Source organism: Manacus vitellinus, unplaced genomic scaffold, assembly GCF_001715985.3.
Source record: "Manacus vitellinus isolate BGI_N305 unplaced genomic scaffold, ASM171598v3 scaffold_75_pilon, whole genome shotgun sequence".
NCBI classification, from domain to species: domain Eukaryota; kingdom Metazoa; phylum Chordata; class Aves; order Passeriformes; family Pipridae; genus Manacus; species Manacus vitellinus.
In genome coordinates, this window is record NW_021940789.1 from 1,705,245 (window position 1) to 1,721,320 (window position 16,076).

Genomic DNA, 16,076 nt, shown 5'->3' on the forward strand with positions numbered 1-16,076 from the left:
CCATCCTGCCCCACCGACCGTCCCCTGCGCTGCCCCGGCCCCGGGAGGAGGCACAACGGGGGGGATTCTCACAGCTCCTCATGGAAAGAAAAGAACTACCCCAGTTTTTGGGTTTTTAATGGTCCTTTTAAGCCCGTGTGTAGCCGGGTCTGGGAGTGCAGGCCCCTCCTGGAATCCTTTCGGTTCCCTGGACCGTGGCTCCCCCGCGCTGCCGCCCGCCCGGTGCTGGGAGCAGCAGGCTGGTCCCGGCCTGTCCCGGCGCTGTGCCAGCCCCAGGCAGTGGCTGTTGTTGGCTCCAGACTAGCCCAGCGATGCCGAGATCCAGGAGCTGTGCGGCCCTGGGCGTAGCCTCTGCCTCGGCGGGGGGTTCACGTGTTGGGCTCTGTTTGTTTCTGTCTCCAGCTGTGTTTGATCGGGAACAGCACACTCTGAACCTGCCAGCAGTAAACAGTATCACCTACGTCCTCCGCTTCCTGGAGAAGCTGTGCCACAATCTGCGCAGTGACAACCTCTTTGGGAACCAGCCTTTCTCTCAGAACAGCCACATGCAGCGCTCACACGAGTACGACCACGACAGGTATCTACCAGGTAGGAGCTGGGGCGGGGGCGGCGCTGTAGGGACCCCCAGTGCTCCATGTCTTAACCCAGATTTTATCTCTATCTCTGGAGGCAGGGCTGTGTTCCAGAGCCCTCTCATAGGGTTCATTACATCACACCCAGTGTCGTGCACATGCCCGCAGGGCTCTTGCAGGAATCCAGCTGCATTTTCTGCCTGTCAGTTTGATTTCCATCTCCGCTCTAGGTTTCCGCTCATCCGTGCTGTCTCCTTGTCTTCCCTCCTCTCCTCATCCCCCAGTTCTCCCTGCTCCCTGTAATCTGATTATGGTGACTTCATACAGTGAGGAATAAGGTGAGCGAGTGCATGAGAGTGATAAGGTGCAGCAGGTGAACTGGAATCAGGAATGAATTAGAGCCACACTGGCCGTGGACCCGCTGCCAGTGCAGCCAGCCCTCGGTGACAGCGTGGCCCTTCACGGGTGATGCTCGTGCAGCAATCCGAGGCAGAGGTGGTTTTGTTGTCCTTGCCATGGCTGATGCTCTGCTGCACTGACTGGCACGCCCCAGCTAGACAGTTTATGCCACAGTGCAGGTCATCAGACTGCAAAACTGCTCTTAAGCCAAAACAAGCCCAGTAGCTCCCCCCACAGTGCTGGGTAGTGGCAGCAATCCTGGTGCTTGGCTGCCCCTCCAGGCTTTCTGGGGGTTCTGGGGGAGCTCCTGCTCTAGGAATGCCGGTTGTGGAGAGGATCAAAGCTGTCTGCACCCTCTTAGGTGGCTGACAAGTGCTCATCTCCTTTCCTGTCTTGCTTTCTGCCTCCCCAGTCAGCAAATAGCTATTGTGTTCTTTGAGGTCTTTCCAAAGTTAATCCTTTGGATAATTATGGCTCTGACAAGAAAAGCAAGAGTTTGGAATGTAAAAGGATGAGCACTTAGGAAGAAGTTGCTAAACATGAGGTGTAGGGGCAACAGCCAAATGCCACAGTGCTTTGTTCATTGCACCTCACAAAGCAGCCTCGGGGAGGGGATGAGCAAGAGGATCTTTAGAGAGAGTCTAGAGAGCGAGGATGATCCTCTGCTTCCTCCATGTCTGAGTAGAGCCATGCTGGAGCCAGCAGTGCCAGGAGCAGGGAGCTGTGCTGTGCTGTGCTGTGAGGAGCTGTAGGAAATGCAAGGACAGGAGCAGCATGATCAGTTACTGGGAGTGGAGGTTGCCCCTTGGGGAACCCTCAAATAGGAGAAATCTCCATGTTTCAGTGTGGAGATACCCTGTCGTTGAGAGATAGAGCAAAACCAGAGTGGGAGGGAGAGGACTCAGGTGTGGGCATGGATGAGAGTGTCCTGTAGCTCACACACAGGGTTTCCAGCCTCCCAGAGAGGTCAGTGGTGGCTCTGCCAAGAGCTGGGCTGCCAGGCAGGGTGGAGAAGTGTAAGTCAGAATTCAGGGAAGCTCAAGCAGAGCACCAGTTCTGACACAATGCTGAGACCTGCCCATCCTGAACTCTTGAATGGTTGCAGGGGTTAAAGAAAAATTAACCACAGTCTAGAGAAGTGACAGCACCTAGTCCTGCAGTTCATACTGACGTCTCAGAGCTCCTTGGTCATCTGGTCATCTAACACCTTTCTCAGGCACCTGAAAGAAGATGATAAACATAACTATCTACATGTTCCAGTGGCTTCTGGTGAGGGCAGAGGAACAGTACCGGCGATTTTGGGAGGTTTGGGCTGGTCATGGAGGAATGAGAGTGCAGTTGTACATCCTGAAACCATGCCAAGTGTCAAGGTGCCGTGGTCTCACCTTCAGCTCTGCATGTCCTGCCTTGCTTCCTCTGCAGGATGGGAATGTATTGGATGGGGCTGGTTCTTCCAGTAAACAGCCACTGGGTAGGGCTGGGAGCTACTTTCAGTTCCCAGAACAAACTGGCTTTCCAGGAGCACCCCTGGGGCTGCTGTGGAGAATTGGTGTGTGTGCTTGGGGCAGAAGGAAGGTCTGCAGCAGCCCTTGGGTCAGCTGTGTTCTGCCATTCTGTCTTACCAAGTGAGGCATGGTCATGGAAACAGGTCAAGTTGTACATCAGGAACAGTAGTTTGCAAGGATTCAGTTGCTGTGCCTGGGCTGGGAAATGTTCTGAATGGGTAGATCTGCCCTGGAGCCATCTGAAAACACAGGACTGGAGGGACCTTCTGGCCCCCTGAGCCCTGGGTCCTGCTGTTACAGGCACCACAGCACGTGGGGTTGCTTTGACTAACTCTGGAGTTACAGATTTTACTCTTCCACTAGAAGCCGCTCCAAGGTTTTTTGCTGAATATTTAGAAACTATATTGTAGTTTCCAGCCAAAATTTATTCTTGGGCAACTTGGTATTTGTGTCTCCCGGTCTTAACATTGTCTTTTAGCTCAACTTGGATCTCTTTCTTCTGGAAGTAGTTGGAAAGCAGTTGTAACCCTCTGGGGAACTCACCTTTTGGCTGCTCTCTGCTCTCCTCAGCCAGTGTTGGTTTGACTTCATGGGGTGACCAGAGTACCACCCAGCCCTCTGGGGAGGAGCTCGTGGGGACCTGGTACCACAGCACTGGCACCACCATGGTCACAAGAAATCTCTCTACAACCACTTTCAGTCAGTGTGTCCTTGTAACAAATGATGACCAGCCTGTCCTGGTTACATACCTTGTTCTTCTCATCCACTGTTGTCACCTGCTGGTTCCCAGCTCATGGGACAGTGTTTCAAGTGCACATCTTCATTTGGCTGCTGGATTTACCTCTTGACTGGTTCTTCATTCTGCTTAATTTCAAATGCTACGTTGTCTGGCCTGACATGGGAAGACATCAGCAGATTTCATCAGTAAATCTCTAAAATTTCCGCCAAAGGTTTAAATAAAAATACTAAATGACGCTGGGTTCAAGAATGATCTTCAAGCAGATTCATTGGCAGTTGCTCCCCAGCCTCATGTGTCACTGAGTGCTGCCAACTGCCTTTCCTCTCAAATCAGATTTCTGTGCATAGAACAAGGCTTCTGGTAATTCATGTTCTCAGTCTCAGCCAGTGGCTTTCTGTATCTGACATCTGCTGAATTCCAGGGAAATGAGACTGACCTCTGTTCCCTCATGTGACAGATCAGGATTTCCCCATAGTAGGGAAGCTGTTGGGTCAGTCTGCTGGACTTTCCCTGCCCTTTCCTTCAGAGCCTGCCACAAGCCTTGCGGTGCTGCTGAGGTCACACATGGGCATTTTGTTGCCAAAATCATTCACCTTCTGTTTCAAATGTTGGCACCATGTTTCCAGTCACTCTGAGTAGTGTGTCGCTGAGTTCTGTTACAATTTGCTGAGTTTGCAGAGTTTCAGGTGCACCATCATTGGCTTCCTCTGCGCCCTCATGTCCCTGGTTTGAGAACATTCAGTTGACTTAGTCAGTGGTGGACATTTTCATTCCTGTCCTGTTTCTCTTATCCTTTGAGCCCTGCCCCAGTGTTCAGCCTGGCTGCAGATGGAAGTAAATCCCAGAATGGTTTGGGTTGAAAGGGACATTAAGGCTCTTCTCATTCCACCCCCTGCCATGGGCAGGGACACCCTCCACTAGCCCAGGTTGCTCCAGGCCCCATCCAGCCTGGCCTTGGACACTTCCAGGGATGGGGCAGCCACAGCTTCTCTGGGCAACCTGTGCCAGGGCCTCCCAACCCTCACAGGGAAGAATTTCTTCCTGATATTCAGTCTAAATCTACCCTCTTTCAGCTTGAAATACACTGAGTGCAGGTGGGTGTCACAGATGGAGCAACACCTGAGCCAGGTGTGTAGGTGTGCTCTGCAGCCAGGGAGGAGGTGCCAGTGCCATCAGTGCAAGGCACAGTGTCCCAGAGTGGGAGCCTGGAGTGACTTTGGCCTGACAGGATGAGGTGAGTGACTCTGACTGCCTGTGAAGGTGTCCATCCCATGGCCTTGGGGTGGCCCACAGCACCATGCAAGCATGGGCAGGTGGGCTTCTCTTTCTCCCACCAGGCTCCCGAGTCAGGGATGTGAAATGCCCCTCGCAGCTGTCCCATCATCTGCAGGCAAGGACAACCTGCTTTCCTTTTCTCTTCACCCTTACCTTTGTGCACAGAGTCCCCTCACTCTGTTCCCCTGTGCTCGTTCCTTCTGTAGCTGAAGCACAGGCCTGTCTTTGCCTTTGCACTGTCTCAAAACACAGGATGAGTTCAAAGCCTCCCTTCCTCCCTGCACTCCCCATGCTCTGAGGTGCACAGCTCTGTGCTGAGCAGGGCCTTTTTATCCTACTAAATGATCTGCTTGTTCTTGGCATCCTTCTCAAAGTGAGCGTTTGTCCACTGAGATTTGGGGTTCCTTCCCTCTCAGATTATTCTCTCTCTGATGATTCACATTCATGACATTTATGTCACCTTTGAACTGAAGGTATTTTCTTTTTTGCCCCAATAATCTGCTGAGTGCAGCTCTGGATGTTACTCCATTTCTTTATTTTCTTAAAATTTGTCCTTTAAAACCAAAATTCTATTTTTGATTTATCCTTTCATGAATTTACACCAACCTCACTTCTGATTGCTGAATTGTCTTCTACAGCCTGACCTTCTGTGTTTGCATGACTTTTAACATCAACTACTTTAAAAAAATAACCCAAACCAAAACTTGATGAAACCTTTCCAAAGTATCACCTCGTGTTGTGGTTCTGTGGCTGTGGGGTGAAGAAGGTTGGGTGACACAGGGATATCCAGAGACATTACCAAGAGCATTTGTTCCCATCTCTGCTGGGCAGTAAATGTTTCTTACAGGGACTTGTCCTGAGGATGGAATTTGTCTTTTTAACAATGTCACAGTGATTTTTGGTCATACTCACATGGAGTCCCAGGGCAAGCAGCTTGTCTTTCCTTTCCCTGAAGGATATTGATACAACAGGTCCTGTTCTCTACCATTGTGTTTCACCTTAATCAGCTCAACTGTGCCTGTCTGGTGCTTCCCACCCGCCTGTCCCTCCGTGTGTTGGGTGTGATGCATCCCCTTGGTGTCGGTCCCCGCCGTGCCTGTCCCCCCTCCCGCACCCTGTGCCAGCTCTGGGGGCTGCTCTGGGCTGGTGGTGGCTCCTGGCATGTGTCTGTGCCATTCCACCCCTCTGTGCCCAGCGTGCAGTGCTGGGGGCTCACTGGAAGGGGCCTGGGAGCCGGTGGCCCATGTGGGCAGGGGGCAGTGGAGGGTCACCTCAGCTGGGACATGGTCTGCCACCCCCTGTGTCGCTCACCTGGCTCTGTCCCCATCAGTGTTGGCACTTCCATTCTGTGTCCATCCACCCACCGACACTGTGTGTACGAGGAGCTGTCCCAGCCCATCCCGACATCCCGCGTGCCCCGCGCGGCACAGAGAGCCCCATCCTTGGGGTGTGCTTGGAAAGGAGCAGCAGCCACAGCTGGGGGTGCACTGGGGGGAAGATTGCAAACTGGAGTGGGGTTTAATCCAGCACTGTGTATGGCACAGAGAGTGTGTAAGTCATCCCAGGGTTGTTTGCCAATTGTCCAAGTGTTACGTGCATCTGAAAGGTGAACAGTGAGATGAGCAGGAATTGTGTGGGATGAGCCAAGGGGTAGAATGACGAGAAATGGAATTAAGTCAACTAGGGGTGATATTTGGGGTAAAATATGGCAAAATATGGCTAAGATTCTTTGTTAGGTTTCTCGCCACCCTTTTTCTCTGATAACACTTGTTGAGCCCTCTCAGATGTTCTGAGTTGCAGCCTGAGCAGGGCTGGCGGTGCACGCAGAGCTCAAGGGACTCTGGCAAGACTGAATTTCCCAGGACATCTCCACTCCTAAATAGGGCTTGTTCTCTTTTCCTAGACAGAAGCAGTTCGTTAGACGGCTCTCTGCAGGGACCAGGCCGGGGTACAAAGCGCTATTCCCAAGATTCCCCTCCATACACTGCTCCTCTCTCCCCCAAGTTACCAAAGAATGACCGTCACCCTTTGGAAGGTGAGCACAGCGTCTCTTCCCAAAGCTGGCTGTTCACAGTGCCCTGTCCTGGCTCAGCAGGGTCACCTCTGCCATGCCAGACTGAGCCATGGCTTCAGGGAGCTGCTTTGCTTGTCCCTGGCATGGGTTGTGCCTGGTGTTCCAGAGGGAAGGGAACTGCTCTGTGGTGAGACAGGTTCCCCACACGGATGCATAAGGCATGTGGAATGCAGTGGGAATTCCTTCTAACCCTGATAGTCATCCTCTCATACCGTGTAATTTGGGGTTTAATCACCCGTGGTTTGGCTTCCGTGGCCGTGCATGGTGTTAACATCCTTAAACTGCCCAGCTGCTCCAGTCAATCTGCCCTGGCTTGTTCCCTCAGTGTTTGCTGGGGTGTGTTGTACAGATGCTGATGTGCAGCTGGACAGCCAGGAACCTACTGCCCTTTCCCAGGATCTCATCTTGTTCCTCACAGTCCTCCCTGAAAGAACTGGGGGGTCTCACTGGCATGTGCTCCACTGGCTCAGCCAGATCATTCACATCCTGCTGCTGCTTCCCACAGAGTCCCTTGGGATACCACTGTTGTGCTGGGCCCACATGTTCCCAACAGCAGCTGCTGGAATGTCCTCTTTGCTGTCTGATCCACAGGTATCCCTTGCATGTGCAGGTGGGACATTTCCAGGAGGTCCAAGTAGCTGGAGGACTCCCTGAACTGAGCAACCTTCAGTAAAAATACTTCCACTTTTGTTCTGAATTGCAAACCCTCCATAATGCAGACTGGAGATTTAATCTTACTGATGCCTTTTAATTAATGGATGGTGAAATCTGCCAAGGTGTTAATCACAGTTCTTTGTAATATATCCCTGAAAAAGTGCTGGAGACTCCTGGGTGGGCTCACAGTTCAATGGCTTCGTGCTCTGTTGCTGTCCCTTTAGAATTCCCATCTCCCTGGCTCTGCAGGGGTTGCTGATCCCAGGTGTGAGTGCCCAGCCTGCCATCACTGTGGGTGATTTTGGTCTCCATCCATCACTGTGTCCTGTGACCCTGTCACTAAGCACAGCTGCTCTGAACTTGCACCCTGTTGCCCAGAGAAGCTGGGGCTGCCCCATCCCTGGAGTGTCCAAGGCCGGTTTGGACGGGGCTTGGAGCAACCTGGGCTAGTGGAAGGTGTCCCTGCCCATGGCAGGGGAGTGGAATGAGATGAGCTTTAAAGTCCCTTCCAACCCAAACCAGTCTGTGATTCTGTGGTGGACAGTTTTTAGTGGCCTCGGTATCTACAGTAAGAACAACTGTAGGTTTGTCACAGAGCTGAAATGAAACCCAAGGTGATATGTGGGGACTGTCTCATCTCTTCCAGCACACTGACAAGTCAGAAACTGTTCCCTGAGGCCCCCTGTTTCTCACCTCCAAATACACATCCATGCTGGTCTCTTTGCCATTCCCCTCTGATCCATCAGCTGAGGTACTATTAGTATGACCCAGCTCCTCCTCCTCCCCCAGCAGGTGGGACACACAGTTCAGCCTGTTCTGGAAGTGCTGGTCTGCTCCAAAGGTTCAGGTGCCTTAGCTGGGTGGTGAATATTGCACACTCTGTATTGTCAGCGAATAGAGAAGGCTTCCATAATGGGTAATTCCAAGGAAGAATCTACATTAGGTTGTCTACAAGATTGATTCTTGGTCTGCTTCAAAGTCTGTTCACTTATCCCTTGGCCTTTGAATGGGTTGTGCCATCTGGATGCAATACACTCCAGCCTCTTCCAGAAAAACACAGACAAGTGGGCAGAAAGTGTGTCTGTGTGTGAGGGGGGTGATCCTGTCGGTGTGTGACCTTCCTGCAGCGGCTCGGGCTGGTTCTGTGCTTGGTCCAAGCAGGGAGGAATGAGGTGCAGTTCCAGATTCCATCTAGAAATTCATTCTTATCCCATAGCTAAAAGCTGAAATGAATACGTCCTCCTCCACCAGGAAATTGAAGTGCAGGCAGGAATACTTGCATTTCAGAGGATATATTTTAAGAATATGCGCCTGAAATGCTTGGATATTGAATATTTCTTGAGCAAGAGAGTACATCTTTTCATGGAGCTTAACTCTGGCTTCAGCAGAGTGACAGACAGCAGCCCCTGAACACTTCCCAGTTTGCCAAATGGAAGGCTGTGAGCAGCAGTGGGATATCCCATTCACCATGCCTTTGGCAAAGCAGAGAGACGAGGAGGGGATCTCACCTCTTACATTGTTTTTCCTCTTGCATCCAGTGGCATTTGTGTTGCTTTTTGCTGAAACGCTGCAGTCCCAGCCCAGTGGGGACCTGCCTTCACAGCCCAGCATTTGCTGGAAGCAGTGGGTGTTCAGTAGTTGTGCAAATCAGATTTGTGCTTGTGGCCAAACTCCTGTGTTTTAGCAGTAAAATGGCACTGTTGAGTCTGTAGCACTATTTGTTTAATTAAACTTTAATTATCTGCTCCCTGCCTCTCCGCCACTAATTGTGGTGTGTTTCCCTACAATGTGCCAACTGCCAGCCTTTAGTTAACTCTAGCAGTTGGTGTAGGGAAATCTGCCTAAGAATCAACCACCTCCTCCCTCCTTCAACGCTGGCTGTGGAGGGTGAAGGATCCTGGATAGTACCTGAGCACAGTCTTGCCCTGCCCATGCCCAGGAGCATGTTGTTTACTGCTGCAGATGACTCACAGGGACAGTAATCATTGCCCTCTTGCCTCATCTTCCTCTCCCCTTCCTAGAGGTGTCAGTTCATCTCAGCAGTTCTCTGTGTACTTGTATTTTTAGGAAGACCCTCAATCTCTCTTGCATTGCCCCTGCCAGGAAGCCTCCAGCTCTGCTGCAAAGTTCACAGCCCAGCCAAGCACTGCCCTGAGCTGGGATAGGGAACCTGGGGGTCAGTGTGCACCTTCACTTCCACCTCCTGGCAAAGCAACGTGGTGCCCCCAGGCCTGGCCTCACCCATGGCCTCTGGGTGTGTGATCACAGTTCCTGTGAGAACAGGATCACATATTTGCAGAATGCATCACATTCCCATCAGGATAACAACAGTGTGTTGACTGTTGAGTGAAGTATTTTCTGGGGTTGAGTTTTGGATCCTCAGCATGGCACCAACATGAACCTGTGCATGTGCTCCCCCAACCCCCCAAGCTGGGCCTTCTGCTGGCAGTGAGGAGAGCTTTGGGGTCCTGGGGAGCAGTTAGAGACACGTGTGCCTGACCCAGCACATCTGGGTGAGTGTCCCTGTGTGTCACCTCGGGGGGAGGGGGGCTGTGTTTCCTTGGAGGCTGGAGATGTGCAGCATGGAGCTGTTCCCATGCCCACAACCTGTCCTGTGGCAGTGCACAGGGCTGTGCCCACTGCCCCCTCTCTTGCTTCTGCCCTTCCTTGGCAGTCAGACAGCACCCTCTCCCAGATGTTTAATGGGAAGTCATTTAGGGTTTAAGCAGAACTGTCCCATTGAAGAGGAGACCAAGTGTAGTTCCTCAGAAGCAGCTCCAGTGGAGACCCCCTGGTGTAAGGGACAGCCAGTGGTGGATCTGGCTGGGCAGGGGATCTCCACCCACCCCAGGGCCAGAGCAGCCACTCTGTGCTGGCTTTGTGTCCAGCCTGGAGCTGAAATGGGATGCTGGGAGTGCAGGAGGGGTTCACAGTTATTTGGGAAAAACCATGAGTCAGAAAACCACCCTTTATGCACTGAGAGCAGGTGAGAACACACCTGCCCATGTGGGAAGTGAGTGACACAGGACAGGTCACCGGAGGGGGGTACAGTCTTACCACCAGCAGTTTCTAGTGAGAGTGCAGGGCTGTGCTGCTGTTTTTAGGCATGTCCCAGAGACCTAAAAGCAAAAAAAGGCAGCAGTGCCTCAAGTGCAGAGTGACAAAGCCCCCGAGGTGGAAAAACAGCAGTTACCCAGGTGATAATCTCCCACTGGCCTCACCAAACTGGCCAACAGCCAGACAAGAGGGTTCCCAATCCATAGCCTTATGAGCTGAAGCTCTGGAAGGTCAGGGCTGGGTATTTCCAGCTGAACTGGCTCTGGGATCTCTACTCAAACACAGACAGCAGAACACTGAGACCAGAGGACCCCAGCTCACAGAACAGTCCCATAGTTTATAGAAACCACAGCAAATAAGGTGCCTTCAGGAGAGCTTCTCCAGTCGGGTGGGACCCTGTGTCAGCAGCACTCAGGGTTAGGCTCGGGCTCTGCACCTCCCTTCACTGGAGCCTGGCACTACCATGTCAGCAGGGAATTTGGGAAAATCTCAACAGCTTTTGGGTCTCTCAGGCTGCAGTATCGACTCTGCACCCTCACCACCAACCCAGCTCAGCACAGCTTTGCTGTGCTGCTTCTCACCTCCTGCTCCTGTGGTCTGGGAAGCCCCAGGGAGCAAACCCAGGGCCTAGCCAGAGCAGTGGCTCAGGTTTCTTGCCCCTTGTCACCTGCTGTGTGTTGGAGTGGCAGCAGCTCAGGGCTGTGAGCTGCTCTCAGGGTCTCTGCAGACCCTGGTAGGGGAGCTGCAGCCCCAGCCCCAGCCCCAGCCTTGGCCGGGGGTGCTGGCCCCAGAGTGCGCTGGCCCTGCCCCTCAGTGTGGGAGCTGCTTTCCTCCTTGGTGCAGGAACTTGCCAGGTAATTCCTAGGAAAGAATGCAGGTATGACTCAGGAGGCTCAAGGGCCAGGTGGGCTGAGACTTGGTTGTGCCATAGTAAAACCTACAGACACGTGGCCCTGAGGTGATGCTGTCACAGTGTAACAGCAGAGGCAGGTCTTGCTGGCTCAGATACAACCCTGGATAGTCTCCTCAGCCTTTCCATCCCAATAGTGCCACCAACAGCTGGAAATTCAATGGTGAGGAAGGTGAGGAAGCTGCTGTTGCCCTGGGACCCTGCCTGGGGAGGACCCTCAGCCCAGTCCCCCCTGGGCACGTGCCAGCACAGGGAATTGGTCTCCGACGTGGTTAGGCTGGAAAAGGGCAGGAGGTCAGGAGGGATGAGCAGCTGGTCACCAGCATGTTGCTTTTGGGGCTGGAGGACCAGCATGGCATGGGAGCATTGCCTGGCCATGACAGTGCAGCCCCTCCTGCCCTGCATGTGGTGCTGCCCTCCGGGATCCCGCGTGTCCCACACCCCAATCCCAACCGCCGGGGCCAGTCCCTTGCACGCTGATGCTGAGGGTGTGCAGTGTGTGATCCCCCAGGGAACCTCCCCTTCCCTCCCTGCTCAGGGCTATGTGTGAGTCCTGTGTCTGTTGGCATCCAGATGGAGCAGGCCTGCCCTGCCACGGAGGGGTCCAGGGCCATTGGAGCACAGGGCTGGGCCAGAGCTGGTGGTGGCACGAGCAGAGGAGCTGCTGCCTCAGTCTGGGCACCAGCCATTGTCACTGCCCACTAGTTGGACTGGCGTTTGCCAGGTGAACACCAGGCAGTGCCTGGTTTGATCCCTGTGCTGTGGAGGAGACCAGCGAGAGGGGTCAGAGCCAGTGAGTGCTGCAGTTCTGTCCCCGAGCAGGAGCGTTGGGCCGTGGGGTTCGGGTGCACTGACTGCAGCTTGGTGCGTTCCAGGTGAAACCTTTGTCCTGGGAGATGGCCTCCCAGGGCCCTTGGAGCCTCGCCTGGACCCTATGGACTCTGCCTTGAACTCTGTCAATTCCTCCAGCCACAGCAGGAGCTCCAGAGACTGTCGCCTGCCAGGATACAGGCACCTGCACCAACCCTCGAGCCTCAGCCAGGGCACCTCTGCCCTGCGCAGGCCTAGCTCTGGGGGTAAGAGCTCAGAACAGCCCTGCAGCTGCACAGTGGCAATAGAGGACCTTCCTAATTCCAGTTACACCTTTCTGACTTCAGCAAGTACCAGCCTGGGCTCTGCACAGCCCCCCAGCTCTGTGAGGTGTGGTGGCACCTGGGCGGGGGGCAGTGTGGACAGTGACACTGCTCCTGTGGCTGGTGACTGGGGGGACCTGGAGGTCAGTGGAGAGGAAGGAGCAGGCAGGAGCTGAACTGTGTCCAAGTGACAGATGGGCATCTGGGTCCGTGAGGATGGATCGGGAATGGCCGGGGAGTCGAGAGCTGCCTGGAGAGGCTGGAGCTGAGGGGGAGGCTGGGAGGGTGGGATGTGTGAACAGCACCTCTGTGTGGAGGGAGAGGGGCAGGAGAGCTGAGCTGGTCAGTACAGCACATCAGCATATCAGGTTGCAAAAAGTGTGATTTTGGGTGCATGGTGTCAATAAAAGCCTCTCAAAAGCTCAGGCTGCTGGTGCCTCCCCCCACCTGCGTGTGAGGGCAGAGCTGGGACAAGGGGCTGTGCTGATGCCAGAACGTTGGGAACAGGACTTGTGTCAGCTCGGACCGTGCTTTGGGACCACAGGATGTCACCTGTGGGCTCAACCTGTCAGAAAATGAAAACATAAACCAGCTTTGCTGTGTTAAATGTGCTAAAGGTGTTGGGAGTGGAGGAGGAACTGTGTGTGAGGAGAGACGTGGGAGTGGGGAGGGTGTTCTGCAGAGGTGGGAGCTGTCAGCTGATAGGCGAGGAGGAGTGAGAATGGGGGGGCAAAAAAGGGGAAATTGGAGTTGAGAGAGAGGAAAAGGGCTCAGTATAGAAGGCTGCCCTGAAAAGGAGAGGGAATACGGCTTCTGTGCCAGACCTGCACTGCAAGGATGGGGGGCCTGACTGGGATGTGATCCTTGCTGTGTCTCTGCCCTTGCTGTGGGAGAGGAGGCTGAGTGGTAGGTTGAGGGTCAGTTACTGTGGCCACTGGACTAACAGCCCTGTCTGCACCCGCAGGCTCCGACAGGTACCTGGGCCCCCGGGACGTGTCCCGGCTGAGCGGCCGCGACCCCTCGTCCTGGTCGGTGGAGGAGGTGATGCAGTTCATCCGCGAGTCCGACCCGCAGCTGGGCCCCCACGCAGACCTCTTCCGAAAGCACGTGAGTGCCTCTGGCTGTGGGCAAACGTGTGTGTCACGTGGGGGGGGAATCAGCACACAAGGAAAACGCAGGAGAGTCAGAAAATGGCAGCACTTTGGACCAGCTGGAGTTCTGTGCTTAATAAAAATATCCTCATAAATCGTGCTCATCCCCTGTCCGGGATTGGGATCCTCACTCAGACCCCTTCAGGGGCAGACCTGGCAGCTTTGAATCCCAGTGCTGAAAACACAAACCCTGCTCACCCTGGAGCCTAATACTCACCTCATGGCAAATTTCTCCTGTCAAGAAGCACATTCCAAGTGGGATTCATGGAGTGCATCGCTGCTCAACTCTGTTTCCTATAGCAGGGAGTCCCCTAAGGCTCTGCTCCTTGTGCACATCTGTAAGTGTAAAACAGCTGCAGACACAGCATGGAGTTTGTACCATTAAAGCTACAAGAGGTTTGGCAGCTCCATGTCCTGATTCCTGCCAGAACTGTCTTCCCTCTGTGTTTTGATTGAGTCCATGTTCTATCTGGTGCTGCTTGGGAAGTCGGAAGAGCCCTGGGAGCAAAAACCCAGCACTGCATCCTGCTCTGGGCTGTGCTGACACAACACTCCTTTTTTTAATTAGCTCTATTTTAGAACCACCAGTAATTGAAAAATGTTTGTTTTAATTATGCAAAAGCTGCCAAGGGTGGGAGGTGCCCTGGATTGGAAGTCCTGGGGAGAACCTTGCTTTTATCTGCAGAAGGGAAAACCAGATCAAACCTGGTACTGGAGATCCCTGGAGATCTCATCAGGCTGAAACCTAACTGGGCATTGACATAGGGCAGGACATTCTGTTGTTTGAGGTGGTGATTTTTATTTTTCTTTTATAAGTCCATTAACATTTTTTCGTGGAAAACTGTCCAGTGCAAAGCTCTGGCCCCATCCTGGACTGGGTGATGGAAAGGAGCACTGAAAAGGACTGGGAGACTTCCACTTCCAGATGCCAAGGACAGAGCTGTTCTCTAGTTTTTCTGAGCTCATGATCCATCCCTTCCTGAGCCTCAGGTGGGACACACCTGGACTCTGCTGTAAAGCATCAGCTGCTTTGGAAGCTGCTGTGTTGGAATCAGCCCTGCTGGGGATGAGGAGCTTCACCACTCTCTGCCAGTGGCTGGGACTGTGCTGTGAACTCCAGAAACACAGAATAGAAACCCAGAATCATTCAGGTTGGAAGAGCCTCTGAGCTCATAGAGTCCAATAAGACCCCAGCCCTGCCAAGGTCACCACTAAACCATGTCCCCAAGTGCCACATCCACAGGGTTTTGAACACTTTCAGGGATGGTGATTTCACCACTGCCCTGGGCAGCTGTGCCAGTACCTGACCACCCTTTCAGGGAAGAAATTTTTTCATGATATCCAGTCACAGAGTGCAGACTTTGAGTTTCAGGGTCTGTTCCTTCACCTCCATCTCCATCCGTGACTCAGGGCTGTGTGTCATGGCAGGGTTGTTGTCACCATTGCTCCTGTGCTGGGGTGAAGTGCCCTGGAACGAGCCACTGCTCCCCTGCCTCCATCATTCCCCTGTCAGCAAAACCTCCCTTTTCCTCCCTCCCCACCTCCTTCAGGATTTGCTGCCCCTCTGGTCAAGGCTCCTGGATGTTGATCACCCAGCAGATTCCCCGCTGCACGTGGGGTCTGGGGCTGAGGCCTGTGCTGGAGCAGGGTGGATGCAGTGCTGTCCATGCTGAGATGTCCCTGCTGGGATGTTGCTGAGCAGGGCTGACACCCAGCCCCGCTGCTGCCTGTTGTCCTGGCTCAGCGAGCAGGGAGGGGCTTCCAAGGGGCGTCACAAGCGCTGTTGGTTCCCCCTTGCAGGAGATCGACGGGAAGGCCCTGCTCCTGCTGCGGAGCGACATGATGATGAAGTACATGGGGCTGAAGCTGGGGCCAGCCCTGAAGCTCACTTACCACATCGACAAGCTAAAGCAAGGCAAGTTCTGAGAGGACATTGGCAGGACAGATCCTGGAAGCTCCGCTCCTGGCCACCCCCACCCGCGCTCACCTGCCGACAGGTTCGCATGCACACACCCCATTTACACCGCAGACAGACAGACAGACGGACACCTCGCTGACAGCCCGGCCCCCCCAGGAGACAGACGGACACCTCGCCGATAGCCCGGCCCTCCCGGGTCCCGCTGCCCCCGCCCCAGCGGGAGGAGCCCGGCGCAGTTGGGCTTCACGCCAGACTCGAGCCGTGGGCGCCCTGTTGGAAGCAGAGGGTCTCTCCCAGCACTCCTTCGTGGGCTCCTGGTCCTGCTTCCCCGGGATGGAGCAGCAGCTCTGGGCAGTCCGTGGGGACTGGCACCACCTCCTCCCTCTCGCCTGCTCGGGGCAGGCACTGGGGGGGCTGCAGCGGGGCCGTGCCCCGACTGTGCCCTGCGGCACCACGGTGAGCTCGGAGCATCCACTGCCCCGGCCCCGCCTTCCACAGCGGGGGGAGCCCGGGGGCCACTCACCCCCCTCAGCTCTGCCTACCCCTGGCTTCAGACCCGGCTCCAGCTGGGCACGCCAGGCCAGGGATGGAAGCTTTCATATTTATTCCAGACTGGAAAGGCCACACGGCACTGGCTGGGAGCGTGGAGTGAGCTGGGAGAGCCAAGGAGCAGGGCTGGGTGCCCCTGG

The 16,076-nt window shown here is 54.3% G+C and overlaps 1 protein-coding gene across 3 annotated transcripts in view; it reads left to right on the forward strand.

Moving 5' to 3' along the window:
• The window catches only part of SCMH1 (Scm polycomb group protein homolog 1), a 54,776-nt gene extending 39,023 nt beyond the window's left edge, over positions 1-15,753 (forward strand). For 2 of the 3 annotated variants that reach the window (XM_029964604.1, XM_029964605.1), the window contains 5 exons: positions 403-588; positions 6,394-6,525; positions 12,061-12,261; positions 13,283-13,425; positions 15,270-15,753. In XM_029964604.1, the coding sequence (XP_029820464.1) occupies positions 403-588; positions 6,394-6,525; positions 12,061-12,261; positions 13,283-13,425; positions 15,270-15,395 (788 nt within the window). In that variant the 3' untranslated portion in view covers positions 15,396-15,753. The remainder of the gene's footprint in view (positions 1-402; positions 589-6,393; positions 6,526-12,060; positions 12,262-13,282; positions 13,426-15,269) is intronic. The other variant, XM_029964606.1, reaches the window with a different exon arrangement.
• Positions 15,754-16,076: the final 323 nt, after the last annotated feature.